The 23,785-nt window shown below is 56.1% G+C and overlaps 1 protein-coding gene across 1 annotated transcript in view; it reads right to left on the bottom strand.

Moving 5' to 3' along the window:
* The window catches only part of CRTAC1 (cartilage acidic protein 1), a 164,258-nt gene that overhangs the window by 35,079 nt on the left and 105,394 nt on the right, over positions 1 to 23,785 (bottom strand). The window contains exons 4-5 of the mRNA XM_075534506.1: positions 12,467 to 12,603; positions 5,952 to 6,108 (exon numbers count right to left, since the gene is read on the bottom strand). Coding sequence (XP_075390621.1) covers positions 5,952 to 6,108; positions 12,467 to 12,603 — 294 coding nt within the window. The remainder of the gene's footprint in view (positions 1 to 5,951; positions 6,109 to 12,466; positions 12,604 to 23,785) is intronic.

The raw sequence follows: 23,785 nt of genomic DNA on the forward strand, positions 1-23,785 counted from the left end.
ATCAGACCTTTCTGGGGTTCTGTTTTCTCACCTGAACCACGAGGCGGATAATACTGTCTCCTTCCCAGGGCTGTCATAAATATTAAGTGAGCTGGTTTTTTGGAAGGTACCTTGGAAAATGTCAGGTGCCACATACTCATTAGCTGGGACTATTTACCACCTGCTGGGTGAATAATATCCCTTTATTTCCCAGCACTTCAAGCTTCAAAGGCCTCCTTGCTCTGCTGTCGGGGTGTGTATGCCCCCTCCCCGCCTGTACCTCCCCAATGGCTCACTCTGCCCACCAGGCTGGTGGGCAGGTGGCCCCATGTCCTCCTCTCACCTCCTGGCACTCCCTCTTCTGGACTGCCTGGGCCTGGGTCACCCTGCTCTCTGGTGTCCCAGCCCTTGGGTCAGTCTTTCCTGCTCTCCAGAACTGCACCCCTGGAAGCCCGGCACCTCAGCAGTGTAGACTCCAACACAGCTCAGGCACAGGGTGCCCATCTGCAGGCTGAGTCCTGGAAAGGGTGAGGTGGGTGGGAGCAGAAGGGACAGAGAGGTAGGGGGTAAAGGTGTCCTGCTGATCTGCCCCCCACTGGAGACCCAGGACAAAGGAGCACAGGGCTTCATAGTGTCCAGACCAAGCCTGTCGCCCCCCAGTGGCAGCTAAGGTCTCCTTCCCTGTCTAACGGGTGTGAGTCTGAGAACATCTCTGAGTGGACTCTGACTCAGAGTGGGTCCATGTGATGTTGGATTACCCAATACGCCAGGTAAGCACCCAGCTCTCCACCTCCCAGCCCCTCCTGCTCGGCGACTACAGTAAGGACGTGCCTGAGGGCAGGATCCTGGGCCCACTAGGACTCTACCCCCAGGGAAGGTTCTACCGTGAAGCCCACTAGCCCATGGACTTGAGGAAAGTAGGGTTCTGGTGGACATGAGGCCTGCAGGTGGCTAAGCACATCCAAGGTCTTGTAAGAGTCGGGCAAAATGCTAGAGAGCACAGGGGTGTGTGTGTGTCATACATGTAAGCTGGGGAAGGGCTTGCTGAGGTTAAAGGTCAGGCTACTCACTGGGTTTCTCCTCCTACAGTTCCAGAAAATTCTAAAACAGAATCAGACTGTATTGGTGCAGGTGTGGTCACTGCCAGGCCCCCCCTACCCCCCCCCCCATACCTTCCTAGAGCAGAGGGTGGAGGTGTGTTGGGGAAGAAGGCATTTACCAAGGACATTCCATGCTGCCTATGAGTTGTGGAGGGGAGGGAGCTGCGCAGGAGGACACCCCCCCCCATCGTAGTTCTCAGATGGCGGCCCTGGAAGGTGTGTAGGAATGAACACTCTTGACTAAGCCCAGCGCCAGCAGTGAAGGGCCGGAAGAAGTGACATTGGGAGAGAGGGTGGGTGAAGGGGTGGGAAAGATGATTCTCTGCCTGACAGCTGCTCAGTCCTGGGTATCAGATAGCACAGGGGTGTCTTCTCAGAAGACGTGCTACACACCAACACTCTCTAGGTGAGGAACCTGAGCTCGGGAGGTGTGAGCAAGCACTGCCGACAGGTGGTGGAGTCGGCTGTGAGCCACAGGGAGGGTTGTCTGCACAGCCGCTGCTCATGCTAGCCGGCCAGGGCCATTTGAACTCCTGGGGGGCTGGGGATGCTGCCAGAGTGGCTAGCCACAGGCTTGCAATGTCTTGAGGGTCTCTCGTTTTAGCTAAAACAAGAGAAAGCCCCAACTCTATGACAGAAGGATTGCAAGGTTGTTCTCTACGCTACTACATTGGTTTGAACAGAAACACGCTATACCCCTCCATCATTGCATCTGACATCCAGGAAATGCCACTGTGGGTTCGGGGGAACCCCTGACAGGCCAAGACCCCGGCTGAAGGGCCTGTCACTAGCCTCCAGCTGCCAGATCTGGAGAGGCCAACACCCTGCCTGGAGCCCGGGGAGGCTGGACAGCCCCCTCTCTGTGCCCCTGGTCACCTCTCTGGAGCCTGCTGGTGGGGATCCGCCAGCAGGCCTCAGCTGGGCTTTTGGCATCTCCGTCTCCTCCGATAATGACTTCCTATAAATCAGCTCTGCCCTCCGTTTGGTTTCACACGGCTCCTGGCCAACAGCAAAACTCCCCACCCGACCTCATAAATCCACCTTCATTTTCTTTCTAAATTTCCTTTAAGGTTTCTTTAATCACCCCCTCGCAGCCTGGACAGATGCTCCCCACAAGGGTGGGACCCAGCTGCCGAGTCCTGGGGAGGGGTGAGGCAGTGTCACGGCTCGAGCTGGGTGCCCGTTGGGGTTGGGGGAGGAAGATGCTTGTGTCTGTCTGTGCCCAGAAGGCTGGGTCAGGCGGGGACCCTCAGAATCCTCAGGGCATCGCCTGGCTCTGTGACGAAGGATATTCCCATCGAGGGTCTCCCGTTCCTCTCCGTCAGAACTCCGGAGGAGGGGCATGCTGATATTTGCTCCCGCCAAAAGCCACTTCGGGTGTGCCAGGCCCTGTGCCAGGCACGCCACAGGTCCATCCCCGTCCAGTCTCACAATGCCCCCACTTTAAAGGTGAGAAGGTGGAGGCTGAGCCTGGTGAAGTGATTTCTCACTGCTGCAGACAGAGTGCAGAACCTGGGGTGGGGCCAGTGGCTTGTGCTTGGCCGCCGCAGTCCAGAGATCAAACCCTGCTGAGCACACTTCTACCCTGGCCCATGTGGGCCCTACCATGAGTGAGTCAGCGTCGACCCGGGCTCCGCTCGGTGCCACTGGGCTGCAGACCCTGAGCCCCGTTTTCCAGGGTGGCATTGCGAATTGAGCAAAAGTTGACAGAGCGGGCAGTCAGTTTTCCACTCAACAATTCACACACACACACACACACACACACACACACACACACACATATCTGCTCCAGCCATCCTCAAGGACGCCATCACGTAGCTACGTCCCCTTGGCTGCCCGTTCCCGGTTCCCATTCCTCCTCCATTCCTAAGCCTTCTGAACTGTGGCCCTGGGTAAATGCTGCCCCTTTGCTCTCCGTGGGGTGCGTGGCTCCTTCATGTCATTGTTTTTTGTTTGGCGATGGAACCATGGGTGAGTGCCTGTTGGTGGACACTCGCCCTGCTCTGTTAGATGGCTAGTTCGGGGCCCAGAGGGGTGGAGGGAGGGATGGGCTGAGGCCACCTGGCTCACAAAGGCAGCGTAGACTCGGCTCCTGGCGATCCATGCCAGACCTCTGCTGGAGGAGAGAGAACCCAGCTCTTGGGAATCCCCGAACCCTGCCTCCAAGATGCTGCTGGACAGCTGGGGAAGTTGGGGGCTTGGGAGGTGTGTGAACTATAGGACCCGGTGTTTTCACCCGTAGTTCAGTGCCAGCTCGGATGCCTCCGGGGTCCCTTGCATCCCCCGAGAGCTGGCGAGGTGGTCGCTAGATGGCACTGTGACCTAGCAGAGTGGCGCTGCCACCCGAATCGATTGTGTCTGGAGAGGCAGCCTCCCCACCCCCTCCCGCAGAGCCGGTCAGCCAGTGCTGCCGGCCAGCGCCATTGCCCAGCCGCTGCCGCTGGGGCTGCCCTGCTGCCCAGATCACCCTGGGCCAGGCAGCTGCTTCAGCCACAAGAGCCCAGGGCTGGGACGAAAGTCCTGAGTATCAAATGGATGGAGCTGTGTTCCAGCAAGTTCCTTTCTCCCTCCCTGGGCCCCTCCAACCCTGCAAGCCTGAGCAGGCTCCGCAGGCCGGAGGTCATCCGAAAGGTCAGCTGGTTGTGGTCATGTATCTGTCAGGAGATGGGGCTGTGTTCCCATACCCACCGACCTCCTGTGTGACCTTGGGCAAGTCCCTTCACCTCTCCAGGTCAGGGTAACGCTGGGTGATGCTGGAGGCTTATCCAAAGCTTCTTCATGGTCTCTCGGGGACCAGTGGGTGGCTGGCTGGGCCCTGGGAACTCCTGGCTCCCCGAATGCGCATCCAGCCAGGGCTTGTCTCCTCCCAGCCTGCTCTGGGTTGGCTCTCCCTGCCGGTTTCCTTTCCTCTCCCCAGGCTCGGAGGCTCTGGCCTGGTGCTGAGTACTGGCCACATGCCTAGAGCCTCAGCAATCAGGCTGGGCTCAGTGTGGCGGCTCTTACGCTTGGGATCCATCCCTGGGCCTCAGCGGGGGCACTCTGGCTCGGTTTCTAGCCAGATGTCCATGTTGTTAGCCGAGAGACAAGTCGGGGTGTGCAGGATAGCACGGGGGGCAGGAGGGGTGGGCTTCAGAAGGTGGGCAGACAGAACAGTAAACTTGGTGGGCCAAATAGGTTCTTGTCCGCCAAACGGCTCTGGAAGCCTCCCAAAGCTGCTCTAACGTGTCCGCTGGGCACGCCAGCTGCCCTGGCCTCCCTCTACGCCACACTGAAGCTGCTGTCCCTTCCCTGAGCTGCCCTGTCCTTCCGGTGGCACAGCCCGGCACAGTAGGCTGGGGCTCCCACCCCTGTCTGCACTTGTCTGCTGTCTTTCCGAGGTCCCCTCCTTGTTCTGTGCCAGCCCAGCCCACGTGCACAATGCCTTCTTCATGTGCAAAGCCTGCCACAACCTCCCGAATGCCTTCATTCCGTGGCTAACCCTCTCTCCAGCCCTGGCCTCCCTTCCGTGGTTTTCTCATGTTCAAGTGCTCCACCCGCCCCTCCCCCCAGTTCACCCTGCTCCTGGTCCATCCCCTTTTCCCCTGCAGATCAAGGCACTTAATTGCCAAGCCAGCTCCATGCACAGGACTGGGAACTATTCAGAAAAATTGACTGTACAAATCTAGGCTGAAGCTTCTGCGCATTTATTCCTTTTCCCAGAGAAACATGGTTTATGGCCGACACTCAGCCCCGCCGCCATATACCCACGCACCGGGCTCTCCAGCACTTGGATGGGGCTTGAGCTGTGCAAACAGTTTTATTGTCTAGTCATTTGTCCCCACAAACTTTGTCGGGCAGGCGGCATTCATCCATCAGTCTGTCCCCATTGTCACTGAGGCGGGCAGTTGGCTTGGGAATTGAGAAAGGCATCACATCCTTGGGGGCGGCCGAGACACCCTTTCTGGGACAGACTTAGACATGATGCCTGTCTGGGGGCAGGAGGATGGCCCCAGTGACCTGAGGCTCAGGAAGCAGACTGGCCACTGATTCTAGAAGACTGGAGTAATGATCGAGAAGGGCCTGTTAGGAAGGGCAGCCTTCCAGGGTTGACCTGCTCCGAGGGAAGACTGGCCCTGAGTGAGGCTGGGGTTCCCTTGAGAAGTGGCTGTGTACAGCCCAGCTCCCCCGGGTTTTGGCACCCCAAACAGGAAGCGGATAGCACTGCCACCAGCGGCCCGTTGGCGGATGATCAGAGGTTCGTTTGCCGTGGTCATGTTGGCATTAGAAAAACCCTGCTTTCCCTAGAAAGCTCTCCCTGCCAGACAGCCTGCCAATAGGTCCTCCTTCCAGAAAGCTATGGTGGGAGGCAGGGAGAGCCCTAGGGGGAGCATGCCTCAAAAAAACAAAACAAACAAACAAACAAACAAAAAATCCATGCTGGAGAGGTTTTGGCACAAGAACGCAATTCTTTGAGCTCAGTTATCCGAGACGGGACCCAGCCGAAGCTTAGGGATTTAGCCCTTGATTCCCAGCCATTTATGTGTAAGTAAATAATTTCATCTGCTGTTTGGCAATAAAGCATGCTTTAAAGCTCAGCTTTTGCGACTTGTCAGTTTGTTCTGACAGAACCATTTGAGTTTCCAGCAGGGGATGGGGCACTGCATTCTGGGCAGAAGATGGAGGACTCTGGGCAGAAGATGGCGGAGGAGCAGACTCCCGTGTCCTATGTCTCCTAGCGAGGCACCCAAAGCCACACCTGGCAATGCTTGGAGAGACGGCAGGGGAACATGGGATGGAATGAATCCTTCCTCCCCCTCCCCTGGGGACTCCAGTCCATCCCTTTCTATGGCCTCCAATGGGAGAGTCCTGGACTTGCAGGGTCCTGGGGCTCACCTGTGTATTTGCTGACCCCAGCTTCTGCGGCTACATCTCGGAGTGCCAGGATGCCCCGGGAAAGATCACTGGCTTCAGGGTCCATCTCAATGAGGGCATCAGGGCCCACGTTCCCATAGGCATAATTGGCGATGTAGATGGAGTAGCGTCCGGAGCCCTAAGAAGGCAGGGAAGGAGGTAGGTGAGCCTGTCCTGATCTCCTCCCATCTCAGGTTCACAGCTCTGTCCAGAGGTCGGGCTCTCTGCTCAGGCTGGTGTAAACAGCCTCATACAACTACAGTGTGAGCTAGCCCCCCCCTCTCGCCCCCTGGAGTTGCGCTTCTCCTTCCATCCTGTTCCAGAAGGAACTCCCCCTCCCACCCCCACCTCTTTATAGACAATTTTCTAATGTGCCTCCCGCCAGCTGAGCTCTCTCCAGCTGCCAGCCAGGGTAGCTGCTCAATAAATATTTGCTGATTGATTGATCTATCAATTCCCATTATTCGCAGTCTCTCTGCCTCCCATTCAAGCTCCCTCCAGCCAAGATGACAAGCAAATTCCTGTGCCCCCCACCTCCTCCCCACCCAGCACTTCATTCCTTTGCATAAGAGGTACAGGTTTCTGAGCTCTCCTCCCCCCCCCCCCACCCAGTCCCTTCCTCCCTTCTGATCACCAGAGAGAAATATTATAGCGCCTTGGACCTTACACTGCTGTTTTAAGGTTTTATTCCCCCAGCCCCATCTTCTCCTTTGTGTCCAGGAGAAGCTCTGCTGTCGCCATGCTCTTCTGGAGTCCAACCCCCTGCTGATGAGACCCTTTCCCTCCTGTTAGTATAATGCTGTCTCTTCAACGGTTGCCTCTTCTGTCCCAGGAGATCCACTCCATTTCCAAATCCGTATCCTAGCTCTCCTCTCATCCTTTAACTCACTTCCTTCCAAGGAAGCTGGCAGGAAATATGTCTGGAGCTCTGACTAGGTGTGCGGCACTCTGTTGCAAATACACCAAAGACAGGGCCCTGCCCGTAGCTCGAGCATCACTGAGGTGCAGGGATGGTACCACGGAAACCAAGGAGCTCAAGACGCATGCACCCGCCACTTCCCCTTCCGCTCCGCCTATGCTTGCTTCTGTTTCCGATCCAATGGCCCTGTGAGCGAAATCCTCAGCCCAACCACCTGGTGCCTGACTTTCAGGTCCCTTCTTGGGGGGTGCTAATTAAGAGCCTGTCACAGGGGCCTGGTGGTGCAGTGGTGAGAGTCTGGCTGCTAATTGAAAGGTCACCAGCAGGCTGAACCCATCAGACATGGCAGGCTGCTTCTGTAAAAGGTTACAGCCTTGGAAACTTGGTGGCTCTGCAGTTGGAATTGACCTGATGGTAATGGGGATTTTTTTCTTTTTTAAATCTGTCTGGTGGGTGAGGTCCAGGAAGAGAGAGTGGAGGGGCAAGGCTAACACCTCAGTCATCCTGTTGTGACATGGCAGTGATGGGGTACACGGTGTCCGGGGCACAGGGCGGCTCTGAACCACGGCAGCGGAAGTAGAGGGGCGGGAGCATTCCAGGCAGAAAGGAGATACCGAGTGGTGTATTCGGGCAGTGGGGTTCGGTGGTGGAATGGTTGCCTTCCCGGCAGGCGAGCTGAGTCCTGTTTCCTGCTCAGGGGCCTCATGCGAGGCCACCACTCGCCTGTCGTTGGAAACTTGCTTGTCGCTGTGACACGGAACGGGTTTCAGCAGAGCTTCCAGACCAAGACAGACTAGGAAGAAAGACCTGGCGAGCGTATTCCAAATAGCAGCTCGTAAAAACCCTCTGGCTCACAAATAGTCCAATCCCGCGGTGTATGTATGGATTTGCCCTGAGTCAGTGGCCCGTGATCGCAGCCAGCACCAACTACCAGCACCGCAGGGGGAGCAGTTGGTTCACTTTGGGCTAGAATGCTAAGTGTAAAGGATGAAGCCTCTCTCAGGTCATTCGAGGCTCCGGGGACTTGTGCTTCCCCTCCCCTGGGCACGGGACCAGCAGCGTTGGTGCCACCTGGGAGCATGTCAGACACACAGACTCACAGACCCCATTCCAGCTGTCCTGAACCAGAGCCTGCCGTTTAACCAGAGGCCCCCCTGCTCGAGATCCCTCTGCAAAACTGAAGTAGGGGTGCACCGCTTGATGAAGCATGTGGTTTCCGGATGAGGGGTTACTTCAGAAGGCTCCGCCCATCACCGGAACACAGCCTGTGCGCAGAATGATGGGCTGGAGGGAGATCAGCCCGGGGCCAAAGGGCAAGGTGAGCCGGCGCTGTCACCGCGCCAGGCCCTGCCAGCTGTTCCAATCTCGTCAACAAATGGGCAATTAAGTCCAAGCGGACTGAAATGCACTCTGCTAGGAATTAGGATATTCATAAAATTCCTCCATCCCCAACTCCCAGCTTCACTCTGTTGGGGTGACACCACAATGTGTGTCACTTGGAGAAGACAACAGGGATTCACGTGGGAACTTTACCACAGCCATTCCGGGAAGGCGAGAGAGTCTGGGAGAAGGGAGCTGTTCTGTAGCTTTGGGTACAGTGGCGTGGCTCTCACACTTTAGTGCCCCTCTGAGTCACCTGGACCCAAACACACCCACTGTCATCAAGCCAGGGCCAACTGGTGCTGCGGCCCACAGGAACCAGCTGCACCGCGGAATGGAACTCGGGGCCATCTTCTCATTGATGCTCTGCTTGAGGCCCTGGTTGCAGCCACTGCGCCAGTCCACCTGCACGAGGGCCTTCCTCTTCTTCTCTGTCCCTCCACTTTCCCACGCACACGGCCTTCTCCTGAATAACACGTGCAATGTGCGTGAATGAAGTTGCTTCTCCAAGGAGCAGTCTGGCTACCCTTGCTCCGAGAGAGATCTGTCTGTTCTCCCGGCAGCCCGGGGTACTGTCGATGTTCGTTGCCAGCACCGTCATTCAAGTGCGCCAAGCCTTCTGGGGTCTTCCTTATTCACTGTCCAACTTCCACGTGCATGTGAGGTGATTGAAAATACTGTGGCTTGGGTCAGCGGCGCCTCTGTCCTCAAAGTGACAACCTCGCTCCCTTAAAGAGGTTCTAGGCAGCAGATAGGCCCAATGCAAGGTGTCTCTTGATCTCTTGATTAATGCTTCCATGAGCGTTGTTTTAAGTCAGGCGTCCTCAGACTACGGCCCGCAGGCCACATGTGGGCCAGGGAGGACATGTATCCGGCCTTCTGGGTGTTTTTGCCCCGTTTGTTTTTTACTTCAAAATAAGATATGTGCAGTGTGCATAGGACTTTGTTCATATTTAAAAAACAAAACTATAGTCCGGTCCTCCAACGGGTCCAAAGGACAGTGAACTGGCTCCTGTTTAAAAGTTTGAGGACCCCTGTTTTAAGTTGTCGAGGGTGGTCAAGGATTTAATTTTGCTCATATCTACAATCTTTTCTCCATGCATCACGATGTTGCCTGCCTCACAGTGATCCTATATAGGAATTCTGAGACTATAAACCTAGCAGAAGCAGCTAGCCTCATCTTTCTACTAAGGAGTGGTTGGTGGGTTTGAACCACTGACCTTGAGGTCAGCAGGCCAAAGCCACCAGGATTTGACCTGGGAAGCTTGTTAAAAATGCACATGCTGGGCCCCACCGCTGAGTTTCTGCATCAGTAGGTCCAGGGTGGGCCCAGGTGGTGCTGGTGCTGGTGCTGCTGGCCTGGGGACCACACTTAGAGAACCTCTGACCCAGGGAGAGGAGCCCCGGTGGCATCATGGGTCTCGTACTGGGCTGCTAACCGCAAGGTCAGTGGTTGACCCCACCAGAAGCTCCAAGGCAGGAAGATGAGGCTCTCGGCTCCTGGAAAGACTTACAGTCTCAGAAAGCCACAAGGGCCGTTCTGCTCTGCCTTACAGTGGCTGTGAGTCGGGCCGACTGGAAGGCGGTGTGTTTGGTCTTGGGGTGTTAGGCTCTGTTCTTGGGCAGCCCCCCAGCCTTTCCAGGCTGCTGCTCCACACACGTTACATGGGGCTCATGCTCTGCCTGTCTCCTGGCAAGGCTGTGCGAAGATGAGATAAAACAATGTATGTGAAAGGTCTCTGAAGAGGTAACAAGGCGATAGGTATCAACATAAGGTATAGTCATGGACTAGGGAGCGGTTCCTAGAAGAAGCTTTGAGCTCGATCCAGAGGGAAAGGCGACTGACTGTTGTGGTAACTAAAATGTAGAGAGGGGGCCGGCGGGGGCTCGGGTTCCAGGTTTGGGGCAGAGGAAGAGCAGGGGTGGAAGAGTAGAGACGGGGTGGGGGGTGGGGTGGCAGCCAATGGCCCAAGGAGGACTGCCATGCTGTTTGGCCCTCAAAGTTGAGAGGCCCCAGAAGCCCCAGCGGGCCTGGTTGAAAGGCAGATGGCTGGGTCCAGTGGGTCTGGAATGGAGCCTGGGAGTTTGCCTTTCTGACCATGCAACCGATTCGACCCAGGGTCTGCCGAGGCTGTGGGGCTGAGGGGTCAGTGGAGCCAACCGCACTGGCATCACATTTGTTCACATTCGTGTCTGAGACGGTTTCATCTAGAGGCAGGGTGGCCTGGAGGTGAAAGGCACCTGCTTCATCTCAGTCAAGGCCTGGCTTGGCCTGCCACTTAGCGGGTGGCCAAGTTCCTAACTGCCCAGAGCCTTGATCTCCACCCCTGTGAAATGGGGTGCCAATGGCACTGACCCCCTAGAGACCGATAGGGAGGGAGGAGTCAGCAAAAGAAGGTGCCTGAAGCACACGGCACAGCGCTTGCTTGCCAGGATGTTAAAGAGTGTCCGGCTTTCAACCCCTGTCAAGTGTTACAATCTCAGAAGCCCCCGGGGGCAGTTCTGCCCTGTCCTATCGGGTGGCCATGAGTCAGCCTGGGCTGGATGACCAGGGGAGGTTTTCGAGTGAGCTGCTCTGAGCTGGCATGGAATTGGATGTTCTGTTTGGTTATCATTACATTTCCCTTTTCCTCCACCGAAGTGCATCCTCTCTCTCCACTTCTGGGCTAGCCTTGACCTTCCCGAAGCAGATCCTCAGGCCCCAGGGGCGACCCAGGGCGGGCAGGGCCCAGAAAGTAATCCCCACCTGGAGGCAGTTGACCGTGGGAGTTCTCGCTGCTTCCCAGAGGCCTGGGAGGTTGAGGGCTGGGACTGGGCGGCTGAGAGCAGGCTGCTAAGTGCCCGCCTACTGTGCTGTGGGGCCAAAGTGCCCTCTTTTTTTTTTTTTTTTTAATTCACATGGTGCCTTTGTCCTGTGGTTAGGGCGTGGGTGTGCAGAGGCCCTGGCTGGAACAAAGAGCGGTCTCCTTTGGATTAACCTTCCTGTCTCTTACACTAGCTCTCAGAGACCTCCACCTGAGTGGAGGGGAGGGAAGGCTGTTCGGGACCAAGTGCAAACCAGAGCCAGAGAGAGCCCCTCCCCCCCGCTGCGCCAACCTAGGCCTGGCTGGCCCCCCAGACACGCCCCACTCTCAAAGGCTGTCCACAGCTGCCTCCCCATCTCCTCCCCTTGGGCAGGAGTCCAGGTGGCACGGATTCAGGTCAGGGCTAAATGTGGCTTCACAGCCCAGCTTGGCTGCTCTTCCCAGCACCAGCTTGCTAAGAAATAAATATTTATACCTGGCACCTGCCTTCTCCCGAGGCCTGGAGGCCCCTGCTGTGAAGATTCACGCTGAATCCCCAATCCCCTCCCTGGGCTGGCGGTGCAGCTCCACTCCAGGAGAGCCAGCAGCCTCGGCCCATTCCCAGAGACCCCACTCCCAGACCGGCCCAGAGACGCCCCGCCCAAGTGGAGTGGCAGCTGTTCTACAGCCCCGGAGGTGGGTGGCAGGGGAGCAGGTGACAGCAGGGCTAAATCATCTCTGGAGTGGGGAGGCTGACAAGGTGCCCGGGGGCCACCCTCAGGGCAGATAGCTGCAGCTGCTCCCCCAACCCCACCCCACCCCACCCACCTTCGATATCCTCCCATCTCTCTCGAGCTCCAATTTGGCCCGGCACCTTTGTGTAGGGTCCTCTAAAAGCCGTGGGAAGATTGATGAAGCTATTGATCAGCTGAAGGCCTTACGCCCCCTGACCATCCGCTGCCCTCCCCCTCCGTGTGTTCCATGAGCATCGGTGGAAGGCTCCTGGGCTGGTTGCTGGAACATAGGCCCTCACTGAATGGAAGCTGTAAAAGGGAATGAGTGAGCCTCCAGGTTTTGGCGCTAGAAGATTCTGGTGCATGTCCCAGGCACATCATGAATCTGTTTGGGGTCTTCTCAGAGCTGAGCCTCACATGCTCATCTCTCTGATGGGCCCCATGGGGATAACGCCCAGTCGTCTTCCTCCCGGGACGCTGAGGAGCACCGTGTAAGGGCACCGAGTATGATGGGATGTCCTACCAAGTCTGAGCCGTGAGAATCTGGGAGCTGCTGGGGCAGCCAGCCTTCAAGCCTGGCCCTGAGCTCCTCCACTCGGCCTGTGAGCTCCTCACCTGGCTCTGCCCCTGCAGCTGTGTGTGCCCCACTTCGCCCTGGGCACCTGGAGCCCCTGCACTCACCGTCCTGTCCACACAGGCCACGGAGCGTCCGGCAAAGAGGCTGGCCACGCCACGGGCCACGTTGACCTCGTCGCTCAGGATGTCCTCCCAGCGGTTGTTTCGGAACTTGAACAGCTTGTCGGTGTATGTGGCCACGCCTGGGGAGGCAGGGGGTGCTCGTGGGCCAGGCGCCTGGGCACCTGGCTGACCTCTGGCTTTGCCCCACAGCACCTGTCATGAGGTGATGGGTCATCCCCCGAGACCAGGCGAGACCCCCCTCTGAGGGCATGGCAGTGCTTTCTGTGGGGAGAAGAGACTGGGGGCGCCGGGGAAGGGGCGTAGGAAAGTGACCTCAGAAACCAGGGAAGCAAATCTGTCATGTCACTCCTGGGGTGGCCCTCAACATCTGGAATCAAACCTGGATCAGCCCCAGAGGCCTGGGCTGACCAATCGTATCCCAGGATGCCTCTTTCCCTGGCAGAAAGCAGCTCCCCACTCAATTTTTCCCTGCTGGATCACAGGGTCCAATTTGGGTCTCAGAAGAAATTGTCCTGGTTGGCTGGTAGGCCTCTAAGTCCAGGCCAAGGAAGGATTTAGAAGTAGTAGCCGTGTCACCCCCACCTGCCTAACCCCTAGGGAACAGGAGGACAGCAGGGTCAGCCCTCAGCACATTGAGAGGTACAGCAGCCATGGGGGGGGGCTGCTCCAGGAGGAAGTAGCGCATCCATCTCTTCTGAGAGGCAGATGGAGGGTAAGGGCCCCTGGGCCCAGGAAGCTGTCGATGTGTACTAGCAGCTGAGTGACGAGGGCTGTGGCCTTCCGATGCTCACCGACAGCTAAGAAGCCTTGTTTTGGGGGCTGGAGCTCAAGCCCTTTCGAACGGCCGCCGGAGGCAGAGCGTCCCCTCTGCCCTGACCCTTGGCTTCCCTCTGGCTGACTCCAGACACAGACCGTTCTGTCTGAGGAGGCACTGTGAGCTAGGGCCAGGGCCCAGCCGAGGAAGCAGGGAGAGGAGGGAGACCTGGGAGGGGAGTGGACCTGGGGACATGGCCCTGACCCTGACTCCCCGCTGCCGCAGGGGAGACCCAGGGGCCTCAGGCTGGAGGGAGGCAACACCACAAAGTGGTCCAGGGCTCTGGGCTTAGCATAACACTAGCCCTGGTACCGATGCCGCTTCTACCGCGATCCCAGGGCTCGGGGTCGAGTGGTTTCATTTTGGGCAACTTGCTTAGCCCCTCGGAGCTTCCGATTCTCTGACCTGTCAAATGGGCACGACGAGAGTAACCACACTCCAATTTACCGCGAGAGCTAAATGAGAGGACGCACTTGACGGGTTAGCACAGCACCTCCTATGAGACAGAAACGAGGCTCCGGGGCTGTAGGGGAGACACCCGGGTAGGTCCTTTCAGGGACCTCGGCTCGGCTCTGCGCCAGAGGGGTTGGGAGAGGGTCAGTGAGGGTGGTGGTGGTGGTAGGGGTGTGTGTGCGCGCGCGCGCTCGAGAGAATGAGTGTATCTGAATGTGTGTCCGAAGACTCTGAGGAATGTGTGTGTGACAGTGCATGTGAATGCCTGAGAGTGTGTGCGTGAGAATGTGAGCATGTTTGAATGGGTACGAAGAGTGTGTGTGTGAATGAGTGTGTGTTAAAGTGTGAGTACAAATGTGCAAGCAAGTGAATGTGCGACAGAGTATATGTGGATGAGAGCATGCGTGTTGGTGAGTGTGAGCAGGAGTGTGTGTGTGTGTGTGTGTGTGTGCGTGTGCGTGAGCGAGGGCAGTGTATAAATAATCCCCCAAGTGACTCCACTCAAGTGACAACACCGGGGTCTCTGAGGGGCGTGCTCTTGTGGAGACCTAACACGAAGGGGCCAGGCCCGGCCAGGCAGGAGCATTATTGGGGTGCTGGAGTCACCCACAGGTAGGTCTGCCAGATGCCCACGGCAGCCTGTCCCTGCCTGAGGCTCTCAGAGGCCAGGGCTGCGTGAGTAGAGGCTGGCGCTCAGGCCCACGAGGCTAGCGCGTTGCCATGGACCTGCTGTGGCTTTGGGAGGGATCCGGCTCCCTGGAGAAACCAAGACCACTGCTTCCTGCATCTGAGCTCCGATCTGACTCAGGAGCCATGCGGCCTCCCACCTAGAACCTACTCTCCTCCAGCCGTGCTCTCCTCACCTGACAGCTGTGCTCCCTCCCAGTGTCGGGGGTGGGGGGATGGAGAAGGGGAACGTGCGAGCAGATGGGTCAGGCCCTCTGGAAGGTTCGCGGGGAGGTGGGGGGGCGGCGTCTCAGTGCCACCCCCACCCGTGTCCCTCCTCTGAACTCCTTGGAGCCAGTTCCCTTTGGGAATACAGATGTTCCCTTCAGAGTTTCGAAAGGTAACACAGCGCGCACACCATTTATTACATAACACCCCCAGCAGGGACTGGGGGCAGCACCCCATAATTAAACACATTAATATTTCTGCAGCGAAACATGAATATTCACACGAAGTGGTATAAATAAGGCCTATAAATAGCTCACGTCAGCTCAGGGCAGACTTTTCTATCAATTGAGTTTCCCACAAACTTAAAAAAAGCACTTCAGGCTTTGAGTGCCTTTTGCATTTCAGGGCTGTGGAGAATTGCTCCTCACCAGGGTGGCTGCTGTGGTCACAGGGCAGTCACAGCCCTGTCATCTCGTGCCGGTGCCTGGAGGGGATCTGAGGGCACCCCGACCCCCACAGGCTTCCAGCCCTCATCAACAGAGACCCTTGATCTTTGTGGTCAAACCAGTGCCCCTTTAGATTCTGTGTGGTTAGTAACCCAGTCCCTTCCTAACCCTGTCCTGACCTGTGGGACATATATCATCCACCTACATTTCAGCCTCTCAGGTTCCTTGGGAACCCGCAATCCCAGTGCTAATACTTGTAGATTCTGATTCAGTTTGTCTTCTGGGCACCTGTACCTGTAACTGCATGAATCTGAAGAAACGAGCCTCCCTACCTTGCCAACCCTACCTCCAGAGTCCACTTGGGGCATATCTGTCTCACAGAATTGTCTCAAGATTCATATTACCGGGAAAAAAATCCCCCTTGGTTTCAGCATGCCTTCTATTACTGAAAACAACAGTGTTCCCAAAATCTCAAACTCGCTGCCATCGAGTTCATTCCGACTCACAGCGACCTTCTAGGACAGAATAGAACTGCCCCTGTGGGTTTCCAAGACCGTCATCCTTCACGGGAGTAGAAAGCCTCTTCTTCCTCCTGAAGAGTGGTGGGTCGTTTCAAACCGCTGACCTTGCGGTCTGCAGCCCAAGGCATAGCCACCATGCCACCAAGACTAGCAAAGTCAAAGCTGCAAACCATCCATCCAGGGAAGGGTCAAGCACCTCAGCTACTCACCACCAATGCTTGGGCCTCTGGTGCCCCCTTCAGATTATGCAGACGTGATCTCTCAAGTTCAGAGCTCAGGGAGACAAGGGGAACAAAGGGGCCTGTTGACTCTAGCCTTCTCTGTGTGCCTTTACTTCCGATCCCCACTGTTTATCCAGGGGAACCCCACTGTCTGATAGCTGCCAGAGGGAACGAGGGTTCGGGACATCCGAGTTTGGGACAGACACAATTCTTTTCTCTTGCGGATTTCCAAGTGATGACAGCAATCTCTCAAAAGCTTTGGGACGTCTCGCGGTAAATCGCCTGCTTCATTTTACGTACCTGGTTGAGGCACGAACAAGGAAGCACTAGACCACTGGCCAAAAGGCTGGCTGTTCAAATCCACCCTGAAGCACCTTAGCAGACGTTGGGACCATCTGCTTCTGCAAGGTCCCAGCTTACAGCAGCCCTGGGGTGCAGTTCTACCCTGCATGCTCGGTGGGGGTGTGGGGGTAGGGTTCAGAATCAAGTTGCTGGCAAACCAGTGACCGTTTCATCCAGCCCAGCCTTCCCAAAACTGACTCGGCCCGGGACCCACCTTCTTGCGGGCGGCCCTCAGCACCCTGGAGATGGCACTGGGTGGACGGTCCTATTGGACTGGGCTGGGCAGCCTGCGGGGTCAGGGTGCGAGGTGCAGTGGGCCGCTCCTGCCTCTAGCCTCTGGCTCACGAGCCCATCAGGGCTGCCCAGAAGAATAAACTCATTAAGGTAAAATGTGCACAGCGGTGCAGAGCCTTGTAGATCATAACCAGGAACGGCAAAATCAATGGCGGCCCTTCTGCAGGCAGAGGCCCCGAGGCCTGGGCGACAGGAGGAATGGGGGCCCGTGATTTAGGAAGAGCAAATGCTCTGGCAGCTGCAACCTGGGTAATTAGGTGTGTCAGGAAGACAGATAAACAACGAGCGGTATGGGTCGATGGCACAGGCAGTAAACACCCGGCCCCCGGCCCCTGGCCTGTGTCAGTGCCGAATCCTGCCTCCCGGCTCCTTGTATTGGCACTCTGGCCTGGGGCCTCTCTCGGAGTGGGGGCAGCTGCTGGGGAGAGGAGAGGCGGTGAGGAGCAGGAGGGAAGAGGCTCTGTGAGGGCAGAGGCCTGGGAGGAACAGAAGGGTGGGGAGGGCAGGGCAGAGGGTCTTTGGAGGTCACTGCGCCACAACAGGTATGTCTGGGGGTCCCTATTCCTGGTTTTGATCTGTCTCCATCACTTGTTAGCTTAGTAACCTTGAGCCATGACCTCTCCTCTCTAAGCCTCAATGTCTCCATCTGTGAAACGGGGTGGCTGGGCGACCATGGGATGAATTCACCCAGAGCTGATGGGTTCATCTTGGCATGTGTGGAGCCTCGAAGGTATCAGAGTCCAGAGGAACTGCTAGGTTGCTCTCAGGTGGCTAGGAGGGGAGGCTCAGGTGTCACCCCCACCCCCAACCCCGCCCCATCTCTGTGTGCCGGGTGCTTCAGGCGGCCTCAGGGAAGCAGGCGCTGAGACCCCCGGTGCAGGGAGCTCACTTGGCAACACAGGGACAAGCAGAGGAGAGATCATGGAAAACGCTTCCATCGAGTTTACTGGGCGACACTCAGCTCACATGTGCTTTATCCGTGAGTCCAGTTACTGCCTCGGAAACCCACAGGGGCAGTGCTGCCCTGTTCTCTGGGCTCGCTGTGAGTTGACATCGACTCGATGGCACTGAGCTTGGCGTGGAGTCCTCAGCACCCCCACGGGTGTGCACTCATCTCATGCCTGCTTGACAGACGAGGCCCCTAAGGCACCAAGGGAACTTGCCTGAGATCCCGCAGCCAGCAGCACCCAGCTCAGGACAGACGTCCTGGAGGGAAGAGCGCTCAGAGGCCGCAGTGGTCAGGGAGGGCTTCCTGATGGAGGCGGCCCCTGAGCCCGGCGCTCTCCCAGTGAATCACTCTGCATAGCCTGGCCCTGCCTGAAGCCCTGTGTGTTGTGCAGTCTTCATCTTAGGGTGCACCCTGTGGCTGCCCTGAGTGGCAATGCAGCCCCATTTTCCAGACAGAGAAACTGAGGGTTAGAGAAGGTGAGTCACTGAGCTAGTAAGTAGTAGAGACAGATTCCAACTCCGGCTGATCTTTCTGACCCTCATACATTGTGGTTCTGCCTGGCTGCTGCCCCAGACAGGAAGGGGAGCAGAGGGGTGCAGAAGTAGTTCTTAGTCTGCAACACGGGAGGGCAGGGAAGCAGGGTCCGAGGGGAGACCTGGGAATTCCAGAGCCGGAGGCAAAGCTTCTGCTGGGGAATGACAAGGGAGAGGAGACTGTGGCCCAGCAGCGGGGAAGATGAAGTTGGCTGCCCTGGGGTAGGGGTTCAGGCTCAGTGGAGGGTGGCTGGAGTAGGAAGGGTCCAGGGAAATATACGCTGGGGGAGGGGCCCGAGAAGGGAGTGGTCCCCGATGTGAGACAGTGACCGGAGCAGGGCACTGTCGGCTGGGCTGGGAGTGGGCAGCAGCTCCGTGTCAGTGGTTTGCTTGGGAGGCAGTGACAAGAAGGCCCAGAGCATGTCCGTGAGGTCACTGGCCTCTTAGGATGGCAGTTTGCAGAGGGGACCAGAGACAGCCTGGAGAGCAGCCCCATTTGGAGTGGAGGAGGAAGGGATTGTCAGAGGATTCGAAAGCATGACACTTCCGAGTCCCAGGAGACTAGGGGCTGTCAGTCCAGCACCCCCAGTTGGGACTGACAGATGTGGGTCAGAGCAGAGCTGTGCTCCAGGAGATTTCAGTGAATGGACTTTTGGGAGAAGATTTCCAGGCCTCTCCTGCAACACCTCCAGGTGGACCCATGCCTCCTGCCTTTCGTTTAGCAAAGCTGACCGTTTGCACCCAGAGGCCCTGCATTCACTGTTCTGTCTACCCAGGCCACGGAGCACCTGGCAAACAGGCTGGCCACGCCACGGGCCATGCTGGTTTTCAACTTACCGATCCATTCTTCCCCCCGTGCCAGCTCTGCTCCCAGAGTGCCTCTTGGAGCCAGTGGGAGGGCCAGTTTGGGCCACTGGCCTGACTGCCTCCTTCCTGAGGGCCTACCCCACCCCAGGGGCTCACCTGACTTGTGGTCTGGGATGGGTGACCCCAGACAAGGATGACCAGATGGGTGGGGTGAGAAGCTCCATCTCCAGCTCAGTCATAAGGTCAGGAGGCTACTGCCCAGGAGTAGGGTGGGGACGTGGCCAGTAACCTCCCTTCCTCTTGGAATGACTTGATCAAGTCACGAACCTCCCTTTTCCTTATCTTACAGTGGGATCGTGAGACGAGGCACCTACCCGCTGGATTGCTGAGAGGATGAAGTGAATGTGTCTACACGTATGCCCCGGCACGTGGTGAGTGTTGCACGCGGCGGCAACAAGGGAATTCCAAACATGGACCACAAGTCCTCCAAGAGCTGTAGCCCAGAAGGCAGCTGTGACATTACATCCAAAATGCTTTACGAGACGTAGTGCATGGGAACCTAGCAAGCCGGGGTGGCCCGGGAAGGGAGATGGGCGTTCAGGAAAAGGACACGGTCAGAAAGAATGCACTGGGAGGCGCGGGGCCCTGCGGTCGCGCAGGATGCCTGGGAAAGCCGAGCGTTGCTGATGCAGCGCAGCTACTGTTTAGCACCCTATCCATTCACCTTCCTTAAGACCCATTGACATTTGTTCTTGGTTTGTTTTGTTTTTTTCAAATTTTATCTTTTCTGCTTTCTTCTCAACTGAGGTTTTTTGTTTAACCTCTTCTACTTTGTATTTCTTCTGCGCATTTGTTTTTAAAGTATTATTTTGTCTATGGAATCCAGGATAGGAAAATTTATGGATGAATGGTTCCTTGGGGGTACGGCCAGGGAGGTGGGGGGGGGAGGGGAGCTAAGGACAATGGTTATGAGAATGAAGAAAACATCCTAAAACTGGTGATGGTTGCACAGCTCTTCTTGATGTGATTGAACTATTGAGTTGTATGATATGTGAATTATATGCCAATAAAACTGTTGGGGGGGAGAGAATGACCCCACATGCCCAACATACCTCCTGACGCCCAGTCTCCCTTCCTCCCTCCCGTCCATGCCGCTGGCTGCCCTCTCAGTCCTCTCCAAGGTCTTGGTGGGACAGAGAAACCAGGGCTTGCAGGGTCAATGGGTACCCATGCTTGCACAGCTGTGGGTAAGTAAAAATGCTGAGCTTCGGACTGAGGTCCACCTGACTGCAGAGCCACCTACAGGGCATCTTCAAGAGCAGAGAGCAGCAGTGGGGGCGGGGGTAGTTCTGGGGTCCCAAGGGCCTTCATCCCATGTTGCTTTTGTCGGCTGTCATGGAGGGGGCTTCTGACTCTCAGTGACCCCACATGCAACAGAACGGAACGCTGCCTGGCCCTGAACCATCCCCGTGAGCTGTCGTGGGACACGCCATCCAGATGGCTTCCGTGGGCTGACTTTTGGAAGTCGGTTGCTAGACTTTTCCTCCTAGTCTGGAAGCTCTGCTGAAACCTGCTCAGCAGCACATCCCTAGGCCCTCCACAGTGGGGTGCTGGCTGTGCCTGAGGTGCACTGGGCAGGAATCAAACCTGGGTCTTCCACACGAATGTGCGGATTCTGCCCCCTGACCACTACTGCTCCCCATTCTGGGTTCTCAAATCCACTGCCATTGAGTCGATTCCCAGTCATAGTGACCCTAACTGTCTCCGTGGGTTTCTGAGACGGTAACTCTTTATGGGAGCAGCAAGCCTCTTCTTTCTCCCATGGAGCAGCTGGTGGTCTCCATCAACTGACCTTGCGGTTCACAGCCCAATGCAGAAAGCACTATTCCACCAATGGCCTCCAGGGCCTGCCTACCCTTCATTCAGCCGTTTGGCCAGCCTCCCACCATCCTTGCTGCTCAGTTGTTCTCAGGCTCATCTCCCCAAATGAAGCTGCATGGGGTGAGCTAAAAACCAGGACCCTGTACCCCAGAGAAATGTGGTTTGGGGCGGGGGGATCAGGAGACCCTAGCACCCATTTCAGGGTCTGGGGACCTGGGGGAGGGGGTGGAGGCTCAGGGAAGTCTTGATGGCCATCCCAGGTGTTCTGTTAAAATGAAGATTCTGGATCCACAGGCCTGGTGGGGTAAGAGACTCTGTGTTTTAACAAGCTCCCTTTTAATGCCAAAGCGGTGGTCTGCAGATCACACTGTGAGTGAGTATCTGGGTGCAGGTGGACTGGGAAGGGGTGCTCTTCTCAAGAGCAGATGGCTTACCTGTGGTGTGGGCAGAGGCTGGTGGGTGCCCTGCCCTGAACCCCTGTCCTCTCCATCACGGGGACTGGGGGGTCTCCTCTCTGAGAGGTTACACAACTCCCTGAAGTGTGACACGAGAGCCCAGAAGCCTTACAGGGAAAGACTGATGGATTACTCTTCGGAAAAATAAAAATTCTCTGCATTGCAATCGCCACTCTGAGCACAGACAAGAGAAAAATGACAAACAAACTCCGTGCAACTTGTGTTACGGACAAAGGGCTCATTTCCCAAATTTATTCGGAGGTGTTGCAAATCAATATAAAAAGACCAATAATCAATTGAAAAAGCGGGTAAAGGCTATGAGCAGACAAGAGACTCAAATATATAAAAATACGCTCAGCCTTGCTCATTACAAAGAAATGAAAATGAAAACTATACTTAGATGCCTTTTTTTTTAAGTGACCTATCAGAAAATCAATTGATGCTACCTCATGTTGGTCAGCGCTTTGGAAAAGGCTCACTCAGACACCTGGCTGATGGCGTGTAGCTGCCGTTTCCCCCATGAAGGGTGGTTTGCACTGCTTATCAAAGCTGCACTGCTTATATTCCTTTCTTTGTCCCCTACTTTCCCCGGGTTTTTTCAAAATGGGTCTATGGTGGTGAAGTATGTAACACAGCATTTCAACCATTTGTGCGTGGACAATTGTGTGACTTTAATTGCATTGATCATGTTCCACAACCACCGCTATTTCCCACTTCCAAATTTTCACATCACCCGGAATGAAATTTCTGCACCCTTTAAGCAATACCCTCCCTACCTCCTCCTCCCCCAGGCCCCTGGTAACTGCTCATGAACTTTGGCTCTTTGTGTGCTTGCCTGTGCTGAATATGTCTTCTAAATATCATATGAGAGCATGGAATATTTGTCATTTTATAACTGACCGATTTCATCCAGCACAATCTTTTCCAAGTTCATCCTTGTGTTAGCATGTCCCAGAATTCCATTCCTCTTTGTGGTTGAATGATGCTCCATTGTGTGTATACCCTGAGTTTTGTTTATCCACTCATTGGCTGATGGACACTTGGGCTGTTTCCACCTCAACCATGTAGCAAGTACTACTGGCTACGTATTTGAGGCCCTGCTTTCAGTCCTTCGGGGTATAATCCCAGGACATCTACTCAGTGTTGGGACCAAAGGTAGTTCTATGGTGAACATTTTGAGGAACTGCCAAATGGCTTTCAACAATGGCCGGACTATTTGACACTCCGACCACTGACATACTCTAGCTCTTCCACCTCCGTGAATGTATCTTAGAGACACACCAGTGACTGTGAAAAATGGCGCCTGGTACAAGGAAAGGTTACGAGCCATCTACGTGTCCACCAATAGGGAACAGATACACCATGGAATAGTATACAGCTATAAAAAAGGATGAGAACGCTCTCTGTACACTGCCATGAAATAGTATCAAGTTTCTTGTTCGATGAGAAAAGCAAGGAGCAAAATTGTGAGCGGAGTTTGTGTCAAAGTGGGTGTGTGTGTGTTTTCAACAACGCCTTGCCTATAACTGGCCCCTATGCACCATTTTGTTGAGTTGACTGAGGTAAAAATGAGGTGACGGTGGCACTCACAGTTACTCAGGCCACCCAGTCTCCATAATCCTGGAACCCCAGGCCAAGCCCCCTGGGCAGGCGCAGGGGCATCGGACAACCCGCAGGGGAATGGGCTCCAACTGGGAGCTGCAGAAGGTCCTGGGTTCCTGGACGTGGAGGGAGAGGCTGGTTCCTGCCTTTCACACCCCTCGGTCCTGCACACTCTCCTCCTACCTGTTTCCCCTGAGTGGCCTGAAATGCACAATCTTCTATTTTTCCAGCCCACTTAAGTTCTAAGCTGGTTTATGGGCCCAAGCCTTCTCAGGACGGTGGTAAACCTCCTTTCCCTTCCCTTGTGCCTACTTTTCAACGCCTGGCCCGCCTGTCAGACTGCTGCACTTGGCGGTGGCTTGCGTGTGGCTATGACGCCGGAAGCCACTGCACGGGTGTTCCAGAGAGCTGCGGCGTCGCGTGCTGCAGCGGGGCTTCCCCACGGACACAGATTTGGGTGTCAGGCTTGGGGATCCACTTGCCGTCAAAAACCACATGGATCACGGGGGAATCAGAGCAAGGAAGAGTATAGGCAATCAAAGACCCCAGGAAACAATTAGTGTACCGCGGACCGTTCTGAAAAGGACCGCCATAGGAGGCCCCGGGTAGCGCGTGAGAAAACTGTAGAACAGAATTCAGAATCATAAAAATACACCAGGCTGACTGATCTGGCGGAGATTGGTGGGACCCCTGAAACAAGGGCTCTTTGACATCCTGCAAGCCGGGAACGGAACTCATTCTCACGCCTCACTTCTAGACACACGGACAGGTCTAGGTGTGCAAGAACGTGAGGCAGGCTCCGTTCCATAGAGCCATCAGCCACTGGAGACCGAAAGGGCAGCCTGAGCTCCAGGCCAACGCTGCGGAGGCAGGCAGGGAGAGGAAGAAGGACCGAGAGCAGCGAGACACAGGGAGGATGTGGGAAGGCTGTGGGGATGGCAGCCAAGGCCGCAAGACAACGTGTGCACCAACTGTTGGCTGGGAAACCAATTGGCCCTGTAAATATTCATCCGGATTAGAATAACGGAACCAAACCTGATAGGTTGAGGTTTTGTCAACTTGCGTTGGTGTGAAGGTGCAGGAGCGGAG

The sequence above is a fragment of the Tenrec ecaudatus genome, chromosome 16, assembly GCF_050624435.1.
Source record: "Tenrec ecaudatus isolate mTenEca1 chromosome 16, mTenEca1.hap1, whole genome shotgun sequence".
NCBI lineage: Eukaryota > Metazoa > Chordata > Mammalia > Afrosoricida > Tenrecidae > Tenrec > Tenrec ecaudatus.